The sequence below is a fragment of the Plecotus auritus genome, assembly GCF_963455305.1.
Source record: "Plecotus auritus genome assembly, chromosome: 6".
NCBI lineage: Eukaryota > Metazoa > Chordata > Mammalia > Chiroptera > Vespertilionidae > Plecotus > Plecotus auritus.
This window is the reverse complement of record NC_137773.1, coordinates 79,517,545-79,541,832: the sequence shown is the minus strand read 5'-3', so window position 1 is coordinate 79,541,832 and position 24,288 is coordinate 79,517,545. Positions and strand designations below refer to the sequence as shown.

At 42.4% G+C, this 24,288-nt stretch overlaps 1 protein-coding gene across 2 annotated transcripts in view; it reads left to right on the top strand.

Moving 5' to 3' along the window:
- Positions 1-24,288, top strand: part of MSRA (methionine sulfoxide reductase A) — a 411,741-nt gene that overhangs the window by 2,242 nt on the left and 385,211 nt on the right. Inside the window, exon 1 of one of the 2 annotated variants that reach the window (XM_080676195.1) lies at positions 16,310-16,466. The exons of the other annotated variant lie outside the window; for it this stretch is intronic. Coding sequence (XP_080532321.1) covers positions 16,415-16,466 — 52 coding nt within the window. The 5' untranslated portion in view covers positions 16,310-16,414. Of the gene's footprint in view, positions 1-16,309; positions 16,467-24,288 lie in introns of those variants that run through there. 2 annotated transcript variants of the gene reach the window in all.

Below are 24,288 nucleotides of genomic sequence, written 5' to 3'. Positions count from 1 at the left end.
ACATTTCCAAATTGGTTCAAGATCAAGATTGACCAAAATTTAGTTGTTTTTTCTTAACCGAAGTCTTCCCAATCAACTTCCTGGTATGTAAATGACACTTTTGGTAAAAGATTGACCAACATATTAGAAACCGGTCAAAGATTTTTTTTCATATCCACATAATAACTCTGCAGAACCTCAGGACCTGGTTCTACTCCAGGCTCTTCTCTCTTTTCTTTCTTTCTTTCTTTTTTTTTTTTCAAATAAACAGCCCTCTAATCTGAAAGAAAAGTCCATTAAAACGGTTGTTCTCATTACCTTTGCAAAGAAAAGAAAGTTTTTCAGGAGCGGGGTGTGCTTTGCCTGGGTCAGGGAAATGCTCTCACCAGTGTGCACCGCCCCCCGCCCCCCCCAACCCTAGCTAGCTCTCCACACCCAGCTGAGGAGGGACAGTCCGCCACCTGCCTCCCTCCGGCCAAGAGTGCAAAAGGACCCTGCGGGGGCTGTACAAACACCTGGATCTCCTCTCTTGGGAGGTTGGGGGGGATGAGGAAGAGGCAGGCGAGGAGCTGCGGGGTCCCCACTGCATTAGAAGGATTAGGGTCTGGGAATAGCTTTTGAGGCCTCCAGCGGGTAGCCGGGGCTGCTCAGCCTCCTGGGCTTGGCAGACGCAGACCCATGCCTGGCCTCTCCCTCCGCAGAACGGGGTCCTCTCCCTGGTCCAGGGCGGTGCAGGGATCTTCCCAGTCCTCTCGCCCGCAGCCTTTCTGCGTGTAGTCCTCCCACCCTGCTGCGGGACTCTCTTCTCTCTTTTCTTAGAGCTGTTTGTACATCTGCTTTTGATGATATAGGGCCAAACCTACAATGCATATGTCCTTACTGTTCAGCTGTTCTAACAGTGCCCTCTCCCCAATATTTTCATTTTAGACTAGAGACCTGGTGCATGAAATTCATGCATGACTATGGTCCCTAGGCCTGGCTGGTGATCAGGGCTGATCTGTGGGGTGACTGGCGGGGCACTCAGGGGCCCCCACTGGCACCCGCCTTAGATGGCCTGGCACTGCCCTCTTGCCAGCCCCCCCCCCCATCCGCCACTGCAGCTGGTTGCCTCCCTCTGCGGGAGGAGACTGGCGATGTGATTTGCACGGGGGTGCGGGGGGCCCACTGGCACCTGCCTTGGCTGGCCTGGGGGCAGCTCCTGCATTAAGTGTCTGCCCCCTGGTGGTCAGTGTGCGTCCTAGTGACCGGTCATTCCACTGATTGTTCCACTGTTTGGTTGATTTGCATATTAGGTTTTTATTATATAGGACTAGAGGCCCGGTGCACGAAATTCGTGCACGGGGGGTGGGGGATGTCCCTCAGCCCAGCCTGCACTCTCTCCAATCTGGGACCCCTTGAGGGATGTCCGACTGCCCGTTTAGGCCCGATCCCGGTGGGATTGGGCCTAAACGGGCAGTCGGACATCCCTCTCACAATCCAGGACTGCTGGCTCCCAACTGCTCGCCTGCCTGCCTTCCTTATTGCCCCTAACCGCTTCTGCCTGCCAGCCTGATCACCCCCTAACCACTCCCCTGCCAGCCTGATTGATGCCTAACTGCTCCCCTGCCAGCCTGTTTGCCCCTAACTGCCTTCCCCTGCAGGCCTGGTCACCCCTAACTGCCCTCCCCTGCAGGTCTGGTACCCCCCAACTGCTCTCCCCTGCAGGCCTGGGTCCCCCCCAACTGCCCTTTCCTGCAGACCCAGTCACCCCCAACTTCCCTCCTCTGCTGGCCTGGTCACCCCTAACTGCCCTTCCCAGCAGGCTTGATCGCCCCCAACTGCCCTCCCTTGCAGGCCTGGTCCCTCCCAACTGCCCTCTCCTGCTGGCCTGATCACCCACAACTGCCCTCCTTTGCAGGCCTGGTTCCTCCCAACTGCCCTCCCCTGCTGGCCATCTTGTGGTGGCCATCTTGTGTCCACATGGGGGCAGGATCTTTGACCACATGGGGGCAGCCATCTTGTGTGTTGGAGTGATGGTCAATCTGCATATTACTCTTTTATTAGATAGGATAGAGGCCTGGTGCACGGGTGCAGGTCAGCTGGTTTGCCCTGAAGAGTGTCCCGGATCAGGGTGGGGGTTCCCTTGGGCTGTGGGGAGGCCTGGGCGAGGGGCCTGTGGTGGTTCGCAGGCTGGCCACGCCCCCCCGCAACCCAAGCAGAGGCCCTGGGATCTGGGATTTATTTATCTTCTACAATTGAAACTTTGTAGCCTGGAGTGGAGCCAAGCCTTCTGCTTGCTCCATGATGGCAGCCATTTCTGTTGGGATTTATGTATCTTTTTATTTTATTTTTTTTTAATTTTTTTTTTCAAATTTTTATTAAGGTATATGTGTACATATCTTACCATTGCCCCCCCCCACCCCACTCCCATACATGCCCTCACCCCCCAATGTTTTGCATCCGTTGGTTACTCTTATATGCATGCATACAAGTCCTTCAGTTGATCTCTTATTTCCCCCACCTCTGCCTAACCTTACCGCTGTAATTAGAGAGTCTTATGTATCTTTTATAATTGAAACTTTGTAGCCTTAAGCGGAGGCCAAGGCAGGCCAGGGCTGCAGAAGCTTGGCTTCCTCCATCTCTGGGGGCAACCCTAACCTCCTGCTTTCTCCAGCTCCATGGCTGCCGCCATTTTTGTTGGGATTTATTTACCTTCTATAATTGAAACTTTGTAGCCTGGAGTGGGCCGGCCAGGGTGTGTGGAAAGCTTGGCTTCCTCCATCGCTGGGGAAACCCAAGCCTCCCTCCTGCTCTCTCCATGGCCGCAGCCATCTTGGTTGGGTTAATTTGCATACTCGCTCCTGATTGGCTGGTGGGCGTGGATGGTGGGCATGGCTTGTAGGTGTAGCAGAGTGATGGTTAATTTGTTTATTACTCTTTCATTAGATAGGATTGTGGCCCATCCAGTCTCCATTCCTGGTACTACTGCCTTGATGGATTGCTGAAACTTCTAATTGGCCCCAGAAATGGGCAGTGTTACCTCTTTGACAGATTTTGGTGGTTATAAGCTTGAAACTTATGGACTTATTGTTTTGAAAGTTAAATTAATCTCAGTTCAAACCTCCGATCTGTTTAACAGCTGTTCACTATCTATATTACTTCTGTCTATGTCTGTTATTTTCATCCTGACTCTCTGAAAAGTTCTGTGACAAAAACATCACCTTTTGATTTTTAGAAGGCAAGGCCTGTCTGTTGCATGTCTTTGGCTCAGCCTACTATGAGGTGTGCACTATTACCAAACACTTTCGGTGCAAAGGATTATCATCTAAGCTTTAATCCTACCTTTTTTGGTATTTTTAATAAAACTTACACCTTTTTATTAACTGTGAGTCAGTAGATTTCTACTTTGCAAGAGGGTAAGATTCAATTTTTTAAACGTCTTTAATGTTTACTTTCTCCAAGGCTATCTAAAATGAACCAAAACATGAATAGGCCTACTTTGGGTTATTAATTAAACCTAAACTTAGACTAGACTGCCTCAATTGAAGCACACTCTGTTCAGGTGAGTGGTGGGTTCTGGCCAGCACTGGCTGGCTGGCAGGGCACACATGACTTTGTTTGATCTTATATGTGGAGGTGGTTTTGCTCTGTTTTAGTGTCTGGTTATAAAGCAATACTGAGAGAACTTTGGGATTGGAGAAAATGGGGGATTCATGCTTGTTGAACTAAATTGGTGGGCAATTAATTGCTAGAGATAGGCAGGAAGGAGGTGGAAGGCTTATCATTAAAACCCCAGAGTACCTCTTACGTTATTCAAATGTAGGTTTATTATAGTTAAAACTGATCTTATTTCCAATGAGTTAAGTATGGTAAAAGCCCAGATTTTACTTTGTATGGCACTTTTTTTTTCTCTCTTCATATTGGAAACATTGCTAATCTGTTTTTTTGACCAGGTATTTGGGATTTGGAGATATTCCAATAACATTAACAACTCCTATTTAATCTATTTCTTGCCTTTATATTCTTAGTGTTCACTGCACTTATTGCTGTGATGCCTTTTTGGGGTGAGGAAGAGATGTAGCACACCTGCTAAAGATGTATTTGTTTCAGAACTTTAAACATAAATAGAAAAACAGTAGAGCTATATAAGTAATCCAAAAGGTGGCTCTTTGAAAAATAATTAAACTGCAACAATAAAATTTATAAACTATTAGCTAGGCTAATAAAGGAAAAAGGGAAGAATGTACAAATACACAAGATAAGAACTGAGGGGGAATAATGGAAATAGAAAATTTTAAGAATAGTAAGAGACTATTTGCTTAACTCTTTGAAAGTAAGTTTGAAAATTTGGATGGACTAGATAATTTTTAGGAAAATACAATCGACCCAAGCTGACTGCAGAAGGAGGTAGAAAATCTAAACAGGTTGATTTTTCTAAAAAAAAAAAAAAAAAAAAAAAAAAAATTGTCAAGGAGTTGCTTCCTCCTAAAGCATTATGTCCAGACAGTTTTATAGGGGACTTCCACTAAATATTTAAAGAACAGATAATTTCAATATTATTTATGCTGAAAGAATTGTCAAATTGTTTTAAAGAAGCAAGTATAACATTGAAACCAAAATTGATAAAGATTGCTTCAAAATAAAACTACAGGACAATTGTATGTATGAATATAGATGCAAAATTGTAAAATAACTATGAATACGCAGGCTCCAGCAATGAGATTTAGTCTCAGAATGCAAGGATGGGTCAATATTAGGAAATCTATTAATATAATTTATTTAATTGATCAAACAAAAAAGATGTAACTATCTCCCTGGATGCTGAAAAGTTGTTGGACCAGTTTAACAACCATTTTTGATAATAACACTTAGAGATAGCTACTTCCTTAACATTGATAAAGTGTGTCAATTTCAGCCAAAGGCCAACATGGTGCTTAATGGAGAAACATTAGAGGTTTCTACTAGAGCAGTGTTTCCCAACATGGAGCACAGGCCCCACAGGGGTGCAATTTGATTTTTAAGGGGGATAATTCGAGAATGAGTTATTAACAATGATTTTTTTGCATTTCTTATGGTTCTAGGGGCCACATAGACAGTATATAAATATATATTGTGACATATTTATGCATTTCAGTTCTCTATTATGTGTTTTGAAACTTTATTTGCTATTTTTTCATATTATTATTATTTTTTTAGACAATTTCTTAGTAATTTCTTTTTAAAAAAATATTTTATTGATTTTTTACAGAGAGGAAGGGAGAGGGATAGAGAGTTAGAAACATTGATGAAAGAGAAACATTGATCAGCTGCCTCCTACACACCCCTTACCGGGGATATGCCCACAACCAAGGTACATGCCCTTGACCGGAATTGAACCTGGGACCCTTTAGTCCACAGGCTGACGCTCTATCCACTGAGCCAAACCGGTTAGGGTTCTTAGTGATTTCTTACTCAGTACTTCATTTGTACTTTCGTTCTTTTATTTTTCTCTTTCATGGATGCCATGTTTTTTGGAAGCTTGTTTAGATCAAGTTAGTGGCCTTGTAAGTTTCCTCCACGTGAATAGGCGTTCACTTTTTGAATAATAAGAATTATATGTCATGGGCGGGGGCATCAGGATTTTAGAGATGCTTAGGTGGGGCATGGCCAAAAAAAGGTTGGGAACCACTGTACGAGTCTCAACCAAGAAAGAATATGGAGGTGGTCCACTCTTGCTCAACCTTAGTAGCAGGTGTGCACTATTACTAAATACTTTTGTTGTTAAGGATTATCATCTAAGCTTTAATCCTTTTTGTGTTCTTAAAATGTCCATCCTTTTATAAACTGTGGCCTGGTATATTTCTAGTTTGCAAGAAGTTAAGATTCAAACCTTCAAACTTTTTAAATGTGTAATTTGTTCAAGGCTGCCTAAAGCATTAACAGGCCTACTTTGGGTAATTTGGTTATTATTTAACACTAGAGGTCCGGTGCATGAAAATTCATGCACTGGAGAGGGGGTCCCTCAGCCTGGCCTGCCACCTCTCACAGTCCAGGAGCCCTCAGGGGCGGGAGGCAACCCAGTGATCAGGGGAAGGCGACACCCCATCACACCTCTGCTGTTGCCACTGCCTGCAGTGCAAGCCTCGGCCGACCCTGGTTACCTGAGCCTCAGGTGGCCCTGGGTGGCGGGGCAGTCGCCATCTGAGGCTTGCCTGCACCTCGGGCCGGCTCTGGGCGGCTGGGCAGCTGACATCTGAGGCTTGCCTGTGCCTCGGGAGTCAGCTGGGCAGCCGCCATCTGAGGCTTGCCTGCGTGGGCTGGCCCTGGGTGCCTGGGGGGCTGAGAGGACTGGGGGTCTCCACAGGCAGGTGCGCGGAGCAGCCGGGCTTGCCTGCCGCCCCGGCGGGGTTGAGGGTACTGGGCGCTACCATCTTGTGGCTGTGGGTGCTGTCAGCTTTGAGGGCATGGTGGTCAATTATCATATTCCCTCTTTATTGGTTGTCGGCACCGCCATCTTTGTGACAGCGTGAGGGTCAATTAGCATATTCCTTCCTTATTGGCTGTGGGCGCTGCCATCTTTGAGGGTGGGGCAGTCAGCATATTCCCTCTTTATTGGCTGTGGGCGCCGCCATCTTTGAGGGCGGGGCAGTCTATTAGCATATTCCCTCCTTATTGGCTGTGGGCGCCGCCATCTTTGAGGGTGGGGCAGTCAATTAGCATATTCCCTCCTTATTGGCTGTGGGCACTGCCATCTTTGTGACAGTGTGAGGGTCAATTAGCATATTCCCTCTTTATTAGGTAGGATGTTTTGTAGGTGTTAGCCAGTGCAGACAAGAGAAGACAATTAGAGATGTACAGATTGGAAAAGATAAGGTAAAATTAACATCATTTGCAGTTGATAGGATTACATATCTGGAAAATCCAAGATAATTTAGTAAGATATCAGGGTATATTCTTACTAGACAGAAACCATTGGCTTTACTCTATATAAACAACCTGTTAGGAGATATAATGGAAGAAAACACCCCATTTATAATAGCAACCAGAAAAGTTAAAATTTAGGAGTAAACTTGGCAAGAAATATGCAGGACCTATGTGAAGAAACTTTAAAACACTACTGAAAGATGCAAAAAAAAAAAAAAAAAAAAAAAGACAAACAAATATTAAGACATACCAGGTTCTTGGATAGAAGACTGAACAGGAAACATATATATCAGTTTTCCCTAACTTAATTTATAAAGGTAATGTGGTTTCAATAAAAATACTAATGATATTTTTATTTTGTTCTAGAACTGGATATACTAATTAAAAAATTCATATGGGAAAATAAATAGGAATAGTTACGGTAACTAAAAGAAGAGTAAACAGGGACAACCAGCCCTTCCAAACAGTGTGGTACTGTTCCATTAATAGCTAGGTCAATGGAGCAGAAAAGAAAGGTCAGAAATTCTTAAATACATATGGAAATGTAGCATATGAAAAAGGTGATGTCTCAAATCAGTGGGGAAAAGATGCAATATTCATTAAATGGTCTTGGGACAATTAGGTAGCCATATGGAAGAAAAAAAATTGTACTTTCCATTTTAAGACAGGATAAGTTCCAAAAGATAGATGATGATAATAACTCATGCTTATTAAATGCCTACTATATGCCAAGCACTGTAGTAATTACTTTATGTTTGCAGGCACCAAACCACCACAGGCACCTTAAACATAAAGTAATTATTATTCTTCATTTGTAGATGTGGAAACTAAGGGCCATAAAGGTTAGGTGACTTATCCAAGATCATATCACTAATAAGTGGTGGATTTGGGATATGAATGTAGACAATTTGGTTTTAGAGTTTGGGATGTTACCTACTATATTGTTTTTCCATTTAGTTAAATGTAGAAAATGAAACAATTTAAATATGAGAAAGGGAGAATTCCTTTTATAATCTTGGTGTGAGGAAAGCCTTTCTAACCATGACTTGAAAATCAGAAGACTTAAAAGATTAGATCACATCGAAATAAGAATTTTCTGCAGGCAAAATTACCATAAGCAAATTCAAAAGACAAACTAGATTACATATTTGCAACTGATATCATAGGTGAAGGACTAGAATCCCTAATCCTCCTATCTAATAAAAGAGTAATATGCAAATTAACCACCACTCTGCTACACCCACCAACCACACCCACAAGGCACACCCACCAGCCAATCAGGAGCGAGTATGCAAATTAACCCAACCAAGATGGCTACAGCCACAGAAGGAGCAGGAGGGAGGCTTGGGTTTCCCCAGCGATGGAGGAAGCCAAGCTTTCCGCACACCCTGGCCGGCCCAGGCCTGCACTCCAGGCTACAAAGTTTCAATTATAGAAGATAAATAAATCCCAACAAAAATGACGGCAGCCACGGGGCTGGAGAGAGCAGGAGGCTAGGGTTGCCCCCGGCGATGGAGGAAGCCAAGCTTCTGCAGCCCTGGCCTGCCTTGGCCTCCGCTTAAGGCTACAAAGTTTCAATTATAGAAGATAAATAAATCCCAACAGAAATGGCTGCCTCCACGGAGCGAGCAGAAGGCTTGGCTGCATTCCAGGCTACAAAGTTTCAATTGTAGAAGATAAATAAATCCCAGATCCCAGGACCTCTGCTTGGGTTGCGGGGTGGGGGGGGGGGGGCTGGGTGTGTGGCCGGCCTGCAAACCACCACAGGCACCTTGCCCAGGCTGCCCCATGCTCCAAGGGAACCTCCATCCTTATCCGGGACACCCTTCAGGGCAAATCAGCTGGCCCCACCCGTGCACCAGGCCTCTATCCTATCTAATAAAAGAGTAATATGCAGATTGACCATCACTCCAACACACAAGATAGCTGCACCCATGTGGTCAAAGATGGCTGCCCCCATGTGGACACAAGATGGCCAGCAGGGGAGGGCAGTTGGGAGGAACCAAGCCTGCAAGGGAGGGCAGTTGGGGGCGATCAAGCCTGCAGGGGAGGGCAGTTAGGGGTGACCAGGCCAGCAGAGGAGGGAAGTTGGGGGTGACCAGGCCTGCAGGGAAGGGCAGTTGGGGGGGACCCAGGCCTGCAGGGGAGAGCAGTTGGGGGGTACCAGGCCTGCAGGGGAGGGCAGTCGGGTGACCAGGCCTGCAGTGGAGGGCAGTTAGGGGTGACCAGGCCTGCAGGGGAGGGCAGTTAGGGGCAAACAGGCTGGCAGGGGAGCAGTTAGGCATTAATCAGGCTGGCAGGGGAGTGGTTAGGGGGTGATAAGGCTGGCAGGCAGAAGCAGTTAGGGGCAATAAGGAAGGCAGGCAGGCGAGCAGTTGGGAGCCAGCAGTCCTGGATTGTGAGAGGGATGTCTGACTGCCCGTTTAGGCCCGATCCCACGGGATCGGGCCTAAATGGGCAGTCGGACATCCCTCAAGGGGTCCCAGATTGGAGAGGGTGCAGGCTGGGCTGAGGGACACCCCCGCCCCATGCACGAATTTCGTGCACCAGGCCTCTAGTATATAAGAAGCTCCTAGAAAATAATAAGAAAACACCAACATCCATTAGAAAAATAAGCAAAGGTATGAAGAGTTTCCAGAAGAGGAAGTACATTTGGCTCTTAAACATATAAAAAGATACTCTACTTCACTCATAATGAGGAGAATGCAAATACCATTTTTCATTTTTCAGATTGGCAAACATCCAGAACTTTGATGATACACTCTGTTGCCTTAAGGAAAAAGGCACTCTCTTATAATGCTGGCAAGAGTGGAAATTGGCTCAACTCTTAGGGAAGGCAATTTGGCAATATATATAAAAAATTTAATTGCATATACCTTTTGACCCCAGAATGCAATTTCTGGGAATTTATCCTACAGATACACTTGCACACATGCCAAAAGATGACTGTACCAGGTTATTCACTGCAGCCTTGTTTTCAATAGCCAAAGATTGGAAACAACCCAAATGCCCATCAGCAGGGGCTAGTTAAATAAATTATGGTTCATCCTCACAATGGAATATGCAGCTGTAAGAAAGAACATGGAAACTATATGAATGGGTTTGGAGAGATTGCCAAGATGTGTTAAGTAAAAAAAAGCAAGGTCAGAAAAGTGGCATATAGTATGCTAACTTTTGTGTGAACAGGGAGGAAAATAATAATATGTATGCACAAAGAAACTGAAATAATGGCTAAGAAACTAACAGCCTGCTAGAGAGCTATACAGTGAGCTGAGACTGGATGGGTGACTTTTTATTTCCTTTTTAAAATTTTATAACTTGATTCTTGTGATGTGACTGCTTTATTGACTTAAATAATTCCACTTTGAAGATGATCTCTCTCTCTCCGTTGTTTTAAAGTCAAATTGACCACCCTCCAATCATTTGTCAGCCCTATTTCAAGTTCATTTTTTTAAAAAAATTCTGCTGTTTTTCTTGTCAAGTAGTTTTTTCTTCTTCCTCAATTTGCTTTTGTAATCAAAATCTCCATTTTGGCATGATTTAAAAATCTAAATTTAGAGGGTGAAATTGGAATAAGTTAATCCAAGTCATTTTACATTTCATAAATATTCATTTTTATTGAAGCAGCAATTGTAGTGGCATCATTTATACAAAGAAAAGATCTTTGGGGACAAATTCTTTCCTTTATTATGTAGAAGACATTATGTGTATTTCTTTTATTTTCAGTGATGTACATAGACTTTTAAAAGAAAATGACAGAAAACAATTTCCCTTTTAGAAAAATTTCCCCCAATGTGTGATTTATTTCTAAATTGTAGGACACAGAACTATGATTTCTCCACTTTGCATCCTATCTAAAGCTCTTTATTTTGCCCTGAGTTTCAGACCCTCAGGTATTTTCCTGAAGTCCCTGGAATAAGGGTATTCCATACCTTCCAAGATCTAATCTTTACTCCCCCGCCTTTCTTCCCATGGTGCCCCTATAGAACTTATCTTTGGGCTCACATTGGTTTCAGTGTTCTGCTTCTGGAATTGTTCAAGTGATTCTATCCAGGATTCCACACGTCAGTCCTTTCACTTAATCATTCAACAAGTGACTATTAAATAAATGCTTGCTTAGGTAAGATATTGTGTTTTCCATGTATCCTTCCTCAAAGCTTGCCCTGTTTGAATTAATTTCTCCAATAAACCCACCCCTTTTCTCTCTGACCTGGGTCCTTTCTTTTCTACTGGAAAAACAATTATGTACTATTTTATGAAACTTGCTATTGGGTCTTTCATTGTTACTTAGATGTTTTGTTGCTACCCAGGTTATTAAATCTATATCTTATTTTCCCATACAAGGGTGAGCTCCCCAGAAGATGGCTATCCAGAGGAGGAGCCATGTTTCAATCCTTGAAGGGAGGGGCTGGGCTGTGTTGGATACTTATTTTATCCTAGTCTATAGCACTTCACAAAGGGTGCTGCCTACATCAAGCACTCAATGTAGTTTGTGGATATCAGCCAGCAAGTGGTCGATGCCTGAGAACAAAGTCCAAAACTGGCCATCTTTCTGTCTGACCATCGTGTGACCAATGTAACACAGAGACGCTAACATAGGTGACCTTTTGTCCATGGGGTGCGAACTCTTGATTGTTTTTCCACTAGTGGTGATGGATTTGTGTTAATTTCAGAGTTTCCTCTTACTCACTCTTATGACCAGTGGTAAACTTTTCTATTGGCCAGAATGATGGGAAGCTGCTCATCTTCAAATCTTTGATCAGGGACTAGTTAGGAATTTGCAACAGCGGTGGGGAAAGAGTGTTTTGCTCAGCACAATCCATGTAGGACTTTGGCCTGCAACCCTTAGTCCAGAGGTCACAGTGTACCCCTGACTCAGGTTTGGGAGGGAGGAGAGTGAGGACAGCTGAAGTGAGGAATGGGAGGCTGGTTGGGTAAGGAGACATCAGGCTGTGTCATGAGCCCCAAGAGAGCCAGTATCCTTGAGGCCTTCAGCAAGGACCAGAGTAGAGGCTCCTTGGTTTAACCCCTTTATAGGCCCCAGAGGCCTGCTACCCATCACTGTGCTGTCTTGGCATTTGGCCAGGCCCCTTCCCATGCCACAGCAGCTGGCTGGCCCAGCCATTCTGTGCCAATGAAAGTCATCGAACTGATGATGTACGAAAGACTGAATTCTGCAAAAGATCATTTTGAGGTGTCAATGTATGATGAGTGAAAGTTATGGATTCTATATCCTATTATTTTAACTTTCTTCCATCATAAATTCCCAGTTTGTCAGAGAGCATCGCAATATCTAATGTTTTGTGAAAATGTAGAACTAGACTATCAACTACTTGAGGGAATTGTTTTATTTTTTGTGCCTAGAACACAGTAGGTTGACCATAAATATTTGTTGAATGATTCTAGCATACTCTGTTATGAGCAATTTGAGAGGTGGTCCCTATGAACAGTACCATACATAATAGACATACACATATATTATGGCACACAATAAATAGTCAATAAATATTGACTATTTCTGGGTATGTCTGTGAAGGGTGGATTGAAGAAGACAGGAAGGGTAGGCGTTTGTGGCCATCGCCATTGTTTGCTGGTTTCCAAGTTACTTGCTTTTCCTTTCATACCAGAACACTTTATTAGCTGGAAAGGATTTTTGGAGCCAAATGGAAATGTATGTGATAAGGAGTGGGCCATATTTGAAGAATGGAGTGTCACTCTACCCTGTTATATGATGGCAGTCTCTTACCTGCCACTTCCTCTCCTTCCAATAGTTCAGAGCATTAGCCCAGGCTTGGCTGAGCAGAGCTGAGTTTCTGCCATGCTGCCCAGAGCTTTAGTTACATCAGATTTCTAGTGGGGCATGGGTTTGTCATCATATGACAGTTCAACCATTGAACTTGCATCTATCTCCTTATCAAATTTTAAGCCAAGAGATGGTAAGAGGTTGGGAGTGTCTGACGATGGCCTTATCTTTGGATAAGTAGAATTGGCATTGGCTGGGGTTAGCCCCTTCTTTGTCTTTCTACCCTTCTCATGGCTGGCTAGCTTCTTCCCTTCCACTCTTGTCAGTGAATAGCTTCTGAAATCTATATCTGTTTGCAAATATTTATAGACTGTGTATGTCCCGCTGTAACCCTAAATTTATTTCTAAGACCAAACTTACTATTTTCTGTACAAAACATTAGATACATATTTTAATTTCCCCATTTTTGCTAGTGGCACTAATATGCTCCCAATTTCTCCTAACCCTTAGCTACATTCATCTGTGATCCTTGCCTCTGTATTTAATGTCCTTTTCCCCAACAGTCTTGATTGTTTTTGTCCTCTGTGTTACTCAGGATTCTCCAGAGGAACAGAACCAATAGGATATATATAGATATATAGAAAGAGATTTATTATGAAGGATTGACCCATATGGTATTAGAGGCTGAGAAGTCCAAGATCTGCCATCTGTAAGCTGGAGGCCCAGGAAAGCTGGTGGTGTGATTCCTGTGCAACTTTGAAGGAATGACATAAGTCCCAGTCTGAGTCCTAAGGCCCGAGAAGCAGGAGTGTCTAAGGGCAGGAGAAGATGGCGGTCCCAGCCCTAGAGAGTAAATTCATCCTTCATGCACCTTTTTGTTCTAATCTTATCAGGTTGGATTAGTGGGAGCCAAGTTCCTTATTTAGTGAACTTAATTAAATGCTAATCCCTTCCAGAAACATCTTCACAGACACACCTAGAAATAATATATCATCTGGACATCCCTTAGTCCAGTCAAGTTGATACACAAAATTAACCACCACATTTTCCTTGGTCTTTTGTCTTCATTTTCCCCAGTCTATTGTGAGCACCACTCTCAGACATCTGTTTAAAACTCAGATTTCATTCTGTCTCTGCTTAGGAAATAGTGGTAACTATATGATCTGAGTGATGACACTGTTCATCCTGGAGTTAGAAACTTTCTGTAACTTGCTGCTGATGTCAGTGTTCCAGATCTCTGCTTCCACTCCTGAGGCTGACTCCTGCTCTTAGCTCCTTCCTGCCAGGACGCTTGCTGTCCTCCTCAGAGCCCATTTAAACTTCCTGGGCCTTTTGAGGCTAAACTCAGCTCTTCCCCTTCCATGCTGCCTTTAGGGACTGTTTCAGCTTAGATTGTTCTCAGAGCTGGAGGTGGAGCTAGGGCTTTGGGGCCCTTTTTTACGCTTTCATCCCAATGTGTCTCCTTAGGGAGGTGAAGGATGAGTTGCTTGAATATATTTGGAGTTCAGTGATTGCTATTTTTCTCCTTTGTTTTTTGAACTTCAGGTCTAGTTATAGTGCCCAATTGGCATGGCCAGAGTTTTTGGATTACAGTGGCTAAGTGGCTTGGTCTTCAGGTAATTCCTCCGGATGTCCTATCATAATGTTCTTCCCATTTGGTGAGATACTTCACTACTTTGACTCAAAGATAAACTGAGGCATATTAAAAATTTAAGATCTTAATAGAACAAAAATTTATTAGAGTTGGGCAGCATCCAGTCTAGTAGATAGAAAGGAGCTCTGAGCAGCTGTACAAAATGAAAGACTATTCTAGGAAGAAAGGAGTGAGAATGAGGAAGTTATGGTATACTAGGAGAAAAATCGGGTTGGTTACCTCAAGGTTACTTCCCTCTCGGCAGTGGATAACAGGGGTCTATCAGGCAGATTACCGAACTATTGCTGACCAGGTAATTCCTGATTGACTGGTTTAACATTTCACTCTGGGAAGGCCAAAACTGTAACTACTAGTAAATAAAATCTCGGTTTGGTGATGTTGGGATTGGCTTAGGCTACTCTTATTTTGGGCGCAGTGTGTGTGTGTGTGTGTGTGTGTGTGTGTGTGTGTGTGTGTGTGTGTATGTGTGTGGTTATGCCAAATGCTTGATTTTATCTTGAGCAGGGATTGTCATATTGTATGTGTCAGCTGGGACCTCTTCTGTAAACTGGATCACTTATAAAAGGTTGAATAAGGTTATTGCCCTTCACAAAGGAGGACATGGTTCCTTATATTTTGTTAGGACTTTTGTATCATTACATGTGAGCATACCTGCAGTGTTTCTCAGCATGGTATATTTCTGATCCACCAGCTTGTTGAGTAAGTATATTAAATTAACATTATAATACAGCTAAGACTGGTAATAGTTGAAACTGGAAGAAATGCAGAGTTAAGATATGTTTTGATGAATGTATGTATTATCATTACATTAAAAAGAAGAATAAAATTTAGAGACATTGAATGTCTTCCTAGAGGTTAGATATAAAATAAACTCTTTTGAAGATGTTTCCATGGTAAGGTGAATTTTCCTCTGTAACTTTTTCATGTTTTACCTTTGATTTTTTTTTAAATTTGTAGTTTATAGTTAGGTAATTGATAGTTTGCTTGGGTCAAATACAGTATGAAAAACTAAAATGCACTGTTCACATTAGGCCAAAAATGATTCTTTGGCCAACTGAAAAAAAATTGATATTTTAACAGATTTTTATCCAAAAGGCAAGAGTCATGAGAATGAAATACTGTGAGGGAATTCATAGCTTTCCAGCTGGAGAAAATGAAACCTCAAGTAAAAAATCTTGAATGTGCTGTAGTTAGCAGATAAAAAGAAAACCATGTTAGAGTTTGCAGAATGGAGTAGCCAGCTGTCAAACTGAGCCCCCGAGAAAACACTACATTGCTGAAAACCTCCATTTCCTTATCTCTTCTTAAGAACTAATTCATAAAGAGCTATGTCATCCAGCAGTAAGTTCTCTGCAGCTACTCCTGCTGGTCCCTGGAGTTCCTCACTAACCACTTAGCATTGGTTGCACACTGAGATGTGTGCACTGGCATGAAGAAGTGCTGTACAGAGCTCCTGCTCCCACACAGGACTGCACTGGGCCTGATAACAGGCGAGCTCAGGCAGGGTCTGTCTCTGACAACACGAGGCTGGTTGCTGGGAACCACATCCCTCCAAAAGTAGAAACTGCACCCAACTGCTTCTGAATATAAGGGGTTTGAGGAGCCCCTTGCAGATAACTTTTGGTTTAAGAAGTTAAAAACGTTTTATTTTCTTGTGCATATACTATGAAATTCTGTGGGTTAATAAAGTGGAATAAAAGGGAATAATTATTTTCTGGTGAAAATTAGGAGTTGGGTGAATAAGATGATGTATGTTTGCTACAGTAGCTTTTGGGAAACACATATCTGATTTAAGGAATTAGCTACATAAATTTAAATATGAATATCCAGGGACAAGATACAAACCAAGAGGTTTCATTTTGGTTCATTAAAAACCCACAATTATTATTATATATATTTTTTCAGAATAAGGAAATTCATTAAAGAGCTGAAGCCTAGGCTTAACTTTATGGATATGTTGGCTCTGGAAGAGCAAGTTCCAAAGTCTTCCTTTTAGTTTGCCTTTTTTTGGGGGAAGGAAGGGGTCAGAGTTCTTCCTGTCTCTTGATAGCATAAGATGGTTGCAAACTCGTAATCACTCTGCATTTGCATCTCCAGTTGACCAAGACCTAGACCCTGAGTTGTTGCCTGGTGGCCGCCTCCAAAGAAAGCAGAGTATGGATGTTTGTAGATCTGGCTCACTTCCAAAGGCCCTTCATACTTTGGCATGTATGTATTTCTATCAGCAGTAGTATTTTGGGTAGTTTTTAGCCTTATAACTACTGTAAACTCCTTATCTTGACTGTCAACCTGAACAAATTACCTGCATTGCATTTACTTCATAGCCTGAACCTTCTTTCTTACCTGGATTCCCTGACTTTTACTGTCATCTGCGTTGCTGTGTTTCAGAATGTTTGCATGATGTCAGGTACATGACTTTAGTAATCTCTAAAGGGTCCAGTGGAGTGCTGCAATCTAAACTTGAGGACTCTTTACACTGTACTTACTTATCATATTTTGTTTTTCTAAGGGAGTTTTAAAGACTTTAACTTTGCCAAGTTTGTTGCTTTGGTGGAAGATGAGGACCTGGATAGGTGATGGGCTGAGTCCTTAAATTAGGAAATAAGTAAATATGCTCCTTTGAACACTGAAAGGTAAACATAAACAAACCATTGTGGTTTTGTGATTATTGAATATTAATAGGTGGAGAAATTATGTCCTGCATCTCTACATACACATTTTGTTTTGCTTGCTAGATCAACTCTCTCTAGAACATGCCTTTACTTAGAAAACCTCCTTTTTTAAGTTTTTTTTAAGTTTCTTTATTAAGGTATTACATATGTGTCCTTATCCCCCCATTAATCCCCCATCCCCCTACCCCATGTCCTCACCCCCCAGGTGTCTGTGTCCATTGGTTAGGCTTATATGCATGCATACAAGTCCTTTGGTTGATCTCTCCCCCTTACCACCACCCTCCCCTACCTTCCCTCTGAGGTTTGACCGTCTAATCCAGGGGTGGGCAAACTTTTTGACTCGAGGGCCACAATGGGTTCTTAAACTGGACCGGAGGGCTGGAACAAAAGCATGGATGGAGTGTTTGTGTCAACTAATATAAATTCAAAGTAAAGGAGCGGAGGGGAGAGCAAGAGAACCCTCCGCTCTTTCGGCTCCGCGGGCCGGATAGAACAGCCGAACGGGCCGGATCCGGCCTGTGGGCTGTAGTTTGCCTACGGCTGGTCTAATCCATGTTTCTCTGTCTCTGGATCTGTTTTTGTTCATCAGTTTATATTGTTCATTATATTCCATAAATGACTGAGAGCATGTGATATTTATCTTTCTCTGACTGGCTTATTTCACTTAGCATAATGCTCTGCAGTTCTATCTATGCTGTTGCGAATGGTAAGAACTCCTTCTTTTTTACCCCAGCGTAGTATTCCATTGTGTAGATGTACCACCGTTTTTTAATCCACTCATCTGCTGATGGGCACTTAGGCTGTTTCCAAATCTTAGCTATGGTGAATTGTGCTGCCATGAACATAGGGGTGCATATATCCTTTCTGATGGGTATTTCTAGTTTCTTGGGATATATTCCTAGAAGTGGGATCACTGGGTCAAATGGGAGTTCCATTATTAGTTTTTTGAGGAAATTCCATACTGTTCTCCACAGTGGCTGCACCAGTCTGCATTCCCACCAGCTGTGCACGAGGGTTCCTTTTTCTCCACATTCTCGCCAACACTTGTCATTTGTTGATTTGTTGATGATAGCCATCTGACAGGTGTGAGATGGTACCGCATTGTCGTTTTGATTTGCATCTCTCTAAATCCTCCTTTTCTTCTCTTTGCTTGCTTCCTTTTACTTAGTTAGCCCTCCTCACTCAGTGATGTCTTCTCTTAACTCTGCAACCCATTTTGACCCCCCTCTCTTATAAATCTGTAGCATTTCTTTTCTTTACTATTCATTTGGCACGCAAGCATATTGTTTGAAGACATTTGTATTGTTATCTTACTTCGTTTAGACCTATAGCAGTGATTTAACTTTAATATATGTATATATTCTCTCTATAACTGCATTTTAAGTTTAGTGATGGTTTATTTACTTATTTGCATCCCCCATGCCTATGTATATTTATGTTATATAAAAATTATTTGTTAAGTGAATGGAAAAATATTGAGATTATACTGTGTCATATTATGTTTGGAAGTTGTCTGCTCAATAAAATGCTTTTAGTATGGTGCAGGTCAATAGGTATTAATATTAATGAATCTTAAATGGATATTCTGTTTTTATCGTACCTCCCAGCTCAAACTGTCCATTTTTAGAAATTTGTTTATGACTGCTTGTGTGAGCCCAATGGCTGACTTTCCAAATACGTAGTTATTAGAGGAGATTTGAGCTCTTAGCTGCTCTATTACCATTTGTGTTTAATATTTATGGAAGTCTTTCTACAAATATGTAAAAATATTGGAGAGTGAAGGAAATGGTTCCCAGTGTGACAGAAGAAAATACCTTAAAAAGATCTGCAGTTATCTGTAGTTTCCCCAAGGTTGTGTTTACATAAAAAAAGACATTGTTTTATGTTCTAGAATCAAGAGATGGTTTTATGATTTAACAAGTTCCACCAAGAACTTTTGCAAGGTTATCAGTGCCAGCATAACTACTGCAGAGATCACATAGCATATTAGTCTCTGGATTTATTGAGTTTACTGCATTCCTTTAGTATCATTCATATTTTTCTCCCGAGGGTACCACTTTCCTCTCTTGACTTCATAACAAGATATGGAAACTCATTTATGCTGCAGTATACGATGCTGGGAAATGAATGCCTGGTTATTATCTCTCTCTACAGGACCTTTCAAGACCATAGGTAGATGTTTGCCACCTCCATATAAATAGGTAGCATTCAGATTTGTATTCTCTAGTGAGGAACAAGTTGCTTTGGTGGAAAGCACAGGCGTTTCATGTCTGGACCATGACTCTGAACTTCACTTCGCATGCTTACCAGCTGTGTGACCTTGAACAGATTTGCTTGGGTTTTCTCATTTGTAAAACGGAAACAGTGGCACCTGCCTCAAATGGATGTTTCTGGGAACAGATGAGGTAATGGAGAGAGCGCCTAGCATGATACCCGGCTCCTGGCAGATGCGCAGAATGTTTCTTCTGCAGTATGATGTGTCCAATGGGGACGTTTAGGGGACAGCTTACTGCTGTGTGTTGTCTAAATTTTTTCACTTTTATGTTTAATTCTTTGAAGGTTTTGGGATGTAAGCCCAAACAGTTTTTGTCAAGAACTGCAGCATAGGAAATTAAATGCACAAAATAGTTTTTTGATTTAGAACTGATTTACAAAGCCAACATGGGAAAAATTAACTGTTTTTCATAACGTTTTTTTTTTTTTTTTTTTTTTTTGGAGGGGGAGAGGTGAATGGAATGAAGATGTCTCTGCAGTTTCAAAACTTCCTTTTTGTTCCTCCCCTACCCCTTCTCTCTCCCTCCTCCTCATCTTCCTCTCCCTCCTCCTTCTTCTCATATTTCTTGCTTTTCCTCCCCTTCTCAGCCAACTTAATATCACATGTAATAAGCCACATTGGAGACAAGAGTGGAAGCTGAAATATGAGAGGTTATGTGTATGGGCAGTTTGTGCAGGCACATGCTTACATACAGACCTGGCACTGTGTGCTAGAGATGGGTGGGTGCTGTGTGCTCACTGGGGATCGTCTGGGAACTGCTTCAGCCCCCTTCCCATGGCTCTTGCAAGAGCCAGACTTTCTATTGTGACTGTCTCCGGCATTGCGGTATTATGGTTACCTGAAGTGGGATCTGACCCTTCTGGGTTGAGTGTCCCTCCCAGGGCTTGAGGCCTCTTTGGAGACAGGAGCTGTGACTGTTGAGTTCTGGAGCTGACAGGACCTGTAGCTGCTCTGGAGTTGCTTCTCAGGAGAAGGTCTATTTTCACTAGGAGAGAAGGAAGGTCCACCCTCAAGGAGGCAGAGGTGGTAGAGAGTCCTGGCTGCATTCAGGTTCTGTTTGCTTTGAGATCTAAGTACCTTCCTGCCCTCCCTGCAGCTTCGGTTTCATTGTTCCTGTTTCCTTGAAATCCTTGAAACAAGAACCAAGTTCTCTGAGTGTGTCTCTGTTTCTCCATCTCTGGTCTCTCCTCTCTCTTCTCCCCTCTCCCTTCTCCCCTCACTCCCTTCTCTATCCTCCCGCCCTCCCTCCCAGTTCAAGTTGGATTTTGTCACTTGTAACCAAAGGTGCCTTGCTTTCTTACCCTTGAATCTGGATTTGGCTTTAATGGAAAATAAATGAAAATTGCCAGTTTCAAGCCAGTGGTCTCTAACTAGCTTTCCACAAGAACAACACTTAGAAGGCTAGGATAGATAGGGCTACAGGCAGAGACACCTATGGTGTTCCAGTTTTCACCCATCACTGGTGGGGATTCCTGCCTGCTTGCATTGCCAGAAAGCCCACCCCATGACAGTGCCCTGGAGGCTGTGGATTTGCTTCTCCAGGGCCTCGCCTATGAGCGTTTTCCTCCAAGCACATGATACGTAAACATGTAGGTTGCAAGAACCAGGAGAGTGGTAGAACCACTTCAGCAATATGATCTGGCACTTACATTTCTTTGTTCTAGAAAAATAAAGCTCTCTATTAAAGTATCATCACCAATTATAGCTTTCCTCATTAGAAGTGATAACATTTACAGATATGAAAGCTCCTGGTATAAACTAACAGCTTTGTTATTAAACCCAACTATTATCAAGTGTTACATCATAAAAGCTTGCTTTTTTTTTTTTTTCCTACTTCTAGGTACATTTTTACTAGTCTTCTGTATTTGGCATTTCAGGACTTAATAATCACAGGGTTCATGGCCTAGGCAGCAGCCCCCATAAGCCACTTAGAACTTTGCCCCTATAGCCAGTGTTGTTAAGCTCAGCAAAACCAAGGTGAGAAGCCACTAAGCCACTATGGTCTGTGGCAGTGGTTGGCAAACTGCGGCTCTCGAGCCATATGCGGCTCGTGAGCCGCGGTTTGCCGCTCTGTTGACTAATGAGTTTGCCGACCACTGGTCTATGGAATGACCGCTGAGTGTGGCCTGGCCAGTTTTGGGCTTTGGCTGTGCTACTGATTTGCTGTGCAACTTGTACAATTCACTTACCTTCTCTGGCTGCCCTTGATTTTATACTAAAAGTGCTTAAAAGCAAAGTCCTGGGAGGTTCTTTTTCCATTCACACAATGATTTTACGTGCTTTATTTGTATTATGCTTAACACTTCCTCCGTTCCCTTCAAAATTAATCTTCTTTCCTCAGAAGCTTATTAACTCCAACTCTAAGCCCTGCATCTTTCTTGCATGGTTGCACTTGCTTTTATTTCTTCTTTCTTTTCCTCTCTTATTCTTTTTTCCACTTGACAAGGCAGAGAAAGAGAAAGAAAATGGAGGCGTGCAACATGGTTGCAAATACAGTTACCACTTTTCCTGGTAGTCTCTCAGTCTGGAGGAAGTTACTTTGGCAACCATGAATCCATCTCTCTGCCTCTGAACTAACTTTATCTTTCCTCATTATTATTTCATTTCCGTGGGATGACTTCTTACAGTTTTTTAAAATCAGATTTTCTTCTTGAAATTTCATAGAGACCAACTTCTTTTTCTATATCTGAAAATTGGAAAGTACAGTTGAAGCAAACCCACAGGCAGTTTAGAAGTAGGACCATGCTGTGGTGTCCTCAGTGAGCAACGTTCTTTCCACTTGAGCTACATGGGAGCCTCCTTGTTCTTTGCCATCTCTTGGTTCTGCACCAGCCTACAACTCTGTCTATTGGCTAAAGGTGAAATTTGTCTACAGCTTTCCCTTCCAAAGACTAGTCTCTCCCAATTACTGTGCACCAGGTCTTCCACAGTGGCCATGTAGCCAGTCATAATCCTGTAAACTGTCAGTCTAGAAAGAGAAATAGTGAACGGAATGCGGAGGCAGGTTGAGGCTGCATGCTGGGGCAATGCTTGGGCAAGATGTCACAACACAGATTACAGTAGAAGTAGTGCTGGGGAGGGCTGGGAGCAGACACCAGGTTGGCACAGCAGGCTGGGGCAGACCCAGTCAGGACTGCACACAAGATCCAGTCTGAAGGCAATCCCAGATCACTGCCAGGAAGGGGTTGACCAGGAAGCATCCTGTGAGAACTAGCAAAAAACATGGCCAGTGTTGGTGAGGCCATGTGGACTCATCTGGCACTCCTTTGGTGGTCTGAACCTGGCACAGCTGACCTCCCGTTCTTGGCTGAATCCTGAGTTCCAAATTGTGGAAGTCCAAAGCTATCCTTAAGATTTCTCTAAATTGTGTGTGTGTGTGTGTGTGTGTGTGTGTGTGTGTGTGTGTGTGATGCCTATGTTTTCTTGGTTACCTTTGCCTCTAGGTTCCTGTGTCGCAGATATCATCTCTTTTTCACACTGAATTGACTCCTTTACCATTATATTTACCATAACACGAGTGAGAATGTTCTAGATTTTACTGAAGATTGGGGCAGGAGTGATGGAGGAAGGACTGGCTGCATATGGTACAAAAAGAGGTGAAACTCCACCCTCAGATACTCCTGATCCCAAGCACCTTTTGGCCAGCCTTCCATTCATGCTTTCTCTGAGGCCCTTCCCAACACGCAGGACAAACAAGGCCTTGCACCTCTCAGTTGCACTCATCTACCACCCTCCTCTTCCTTCTTTCTAAGAAAATTGAAATCTTTTCTCACACAGAACGGATCCAGACTTCTTTTTGACATGGGTTCTAGCTGATATCTATGCTCTAAGGGCTCCACCTTCTATTTAAAAAACCATTTCAAGTTACTTTCTCAGAGATTGTGGATTTCCTACATTGACCTAGGAATAAATTTTGTAATACTGTAACTTGAACTGGATGCCAAACGAAGTAGGAGAGAGAATGGCAAGAGGGGATGGTAATGAGTTACTGGGTTTGCAGGACCCTTCTTTCCACTAAGGGGTATTTGTAACTCCCTTAGTCTTGTCACATGTATACATTTTATCCCCCCACCCCCACTAGGCAGTAACATCTTTGAAGGCAAGTACTATTTCTGTTTCATTATCTTATTCCTGGAGCAGCTACCTTTGAACATTATATAATAGTTATTCAGTACATAGCTACTGAACAAATAGATGTGCTCAGTGTGATACTAATGATTAAAAGAGTTAATAATTTCTTCTCTTAAGTTTATAGTTTAGTTAGGAAGACAAAAATAACACAGATGAGAATAATTGAGCCATGAACCTTGAGGCCTTGAACAAGGGGGTGTATTTCTCAAGAATTTGGAAACACTTAACTGTATTTATATTCTTCGTTGTGTATGTAGCATTTAAATAAAACTTGGGCTCCTATTCAACTTATCACTAATTCAGATACATTTTTTTTTCTAGATTAAAAACAAAAATGTAAAGGCATATTTCCAGAGATTTAAAAAAGGCATCAAAGATTATAAATTTTATTTTAGTATTAGCAAATGACAATCTAATTTTAATAAGTTATTTTGAACTTAATACATCTAAAACTCAGTTTAGTTTTGTTTTCTGGCTAATTATTTTAATGGGGAGACATTCCTATGGAGGTTTTAGGATAAAATATTATTTTTGGATATGTGACACATTTGTATTTTTAAAATCTCGTGGGTATTTTGAAGGGAAATTTAATTCATCTGATTTTTATCTAAATATAATTTACTCACAATAATGGAGAAATATTTGATATCCAGAGAAATCTATTGATGCTCTTAAAGCTTTTCTCCTGGGAAATAAGAAATCCCATTTTCTAAGAGTAAATCACAAACCTACAATATCTACTTGTTCTGCTTACTTAAGGAAGCCTGAGTTAAGCATCAGATTGGGTAGTCCAGAGTAGTTTTTTTGTTTTTAATTTTTGAGACTTGCTTTTAAAAGCATGCGTAGGAAATTTTCTTTGAGAGGGTTGTCTTTTTTTCCTTATCTGACAGTTTTATCTGTTATCCTGTTTTTTTCCCCAAACAACAATTTCAGAAGATTTCAGGTAATAAAA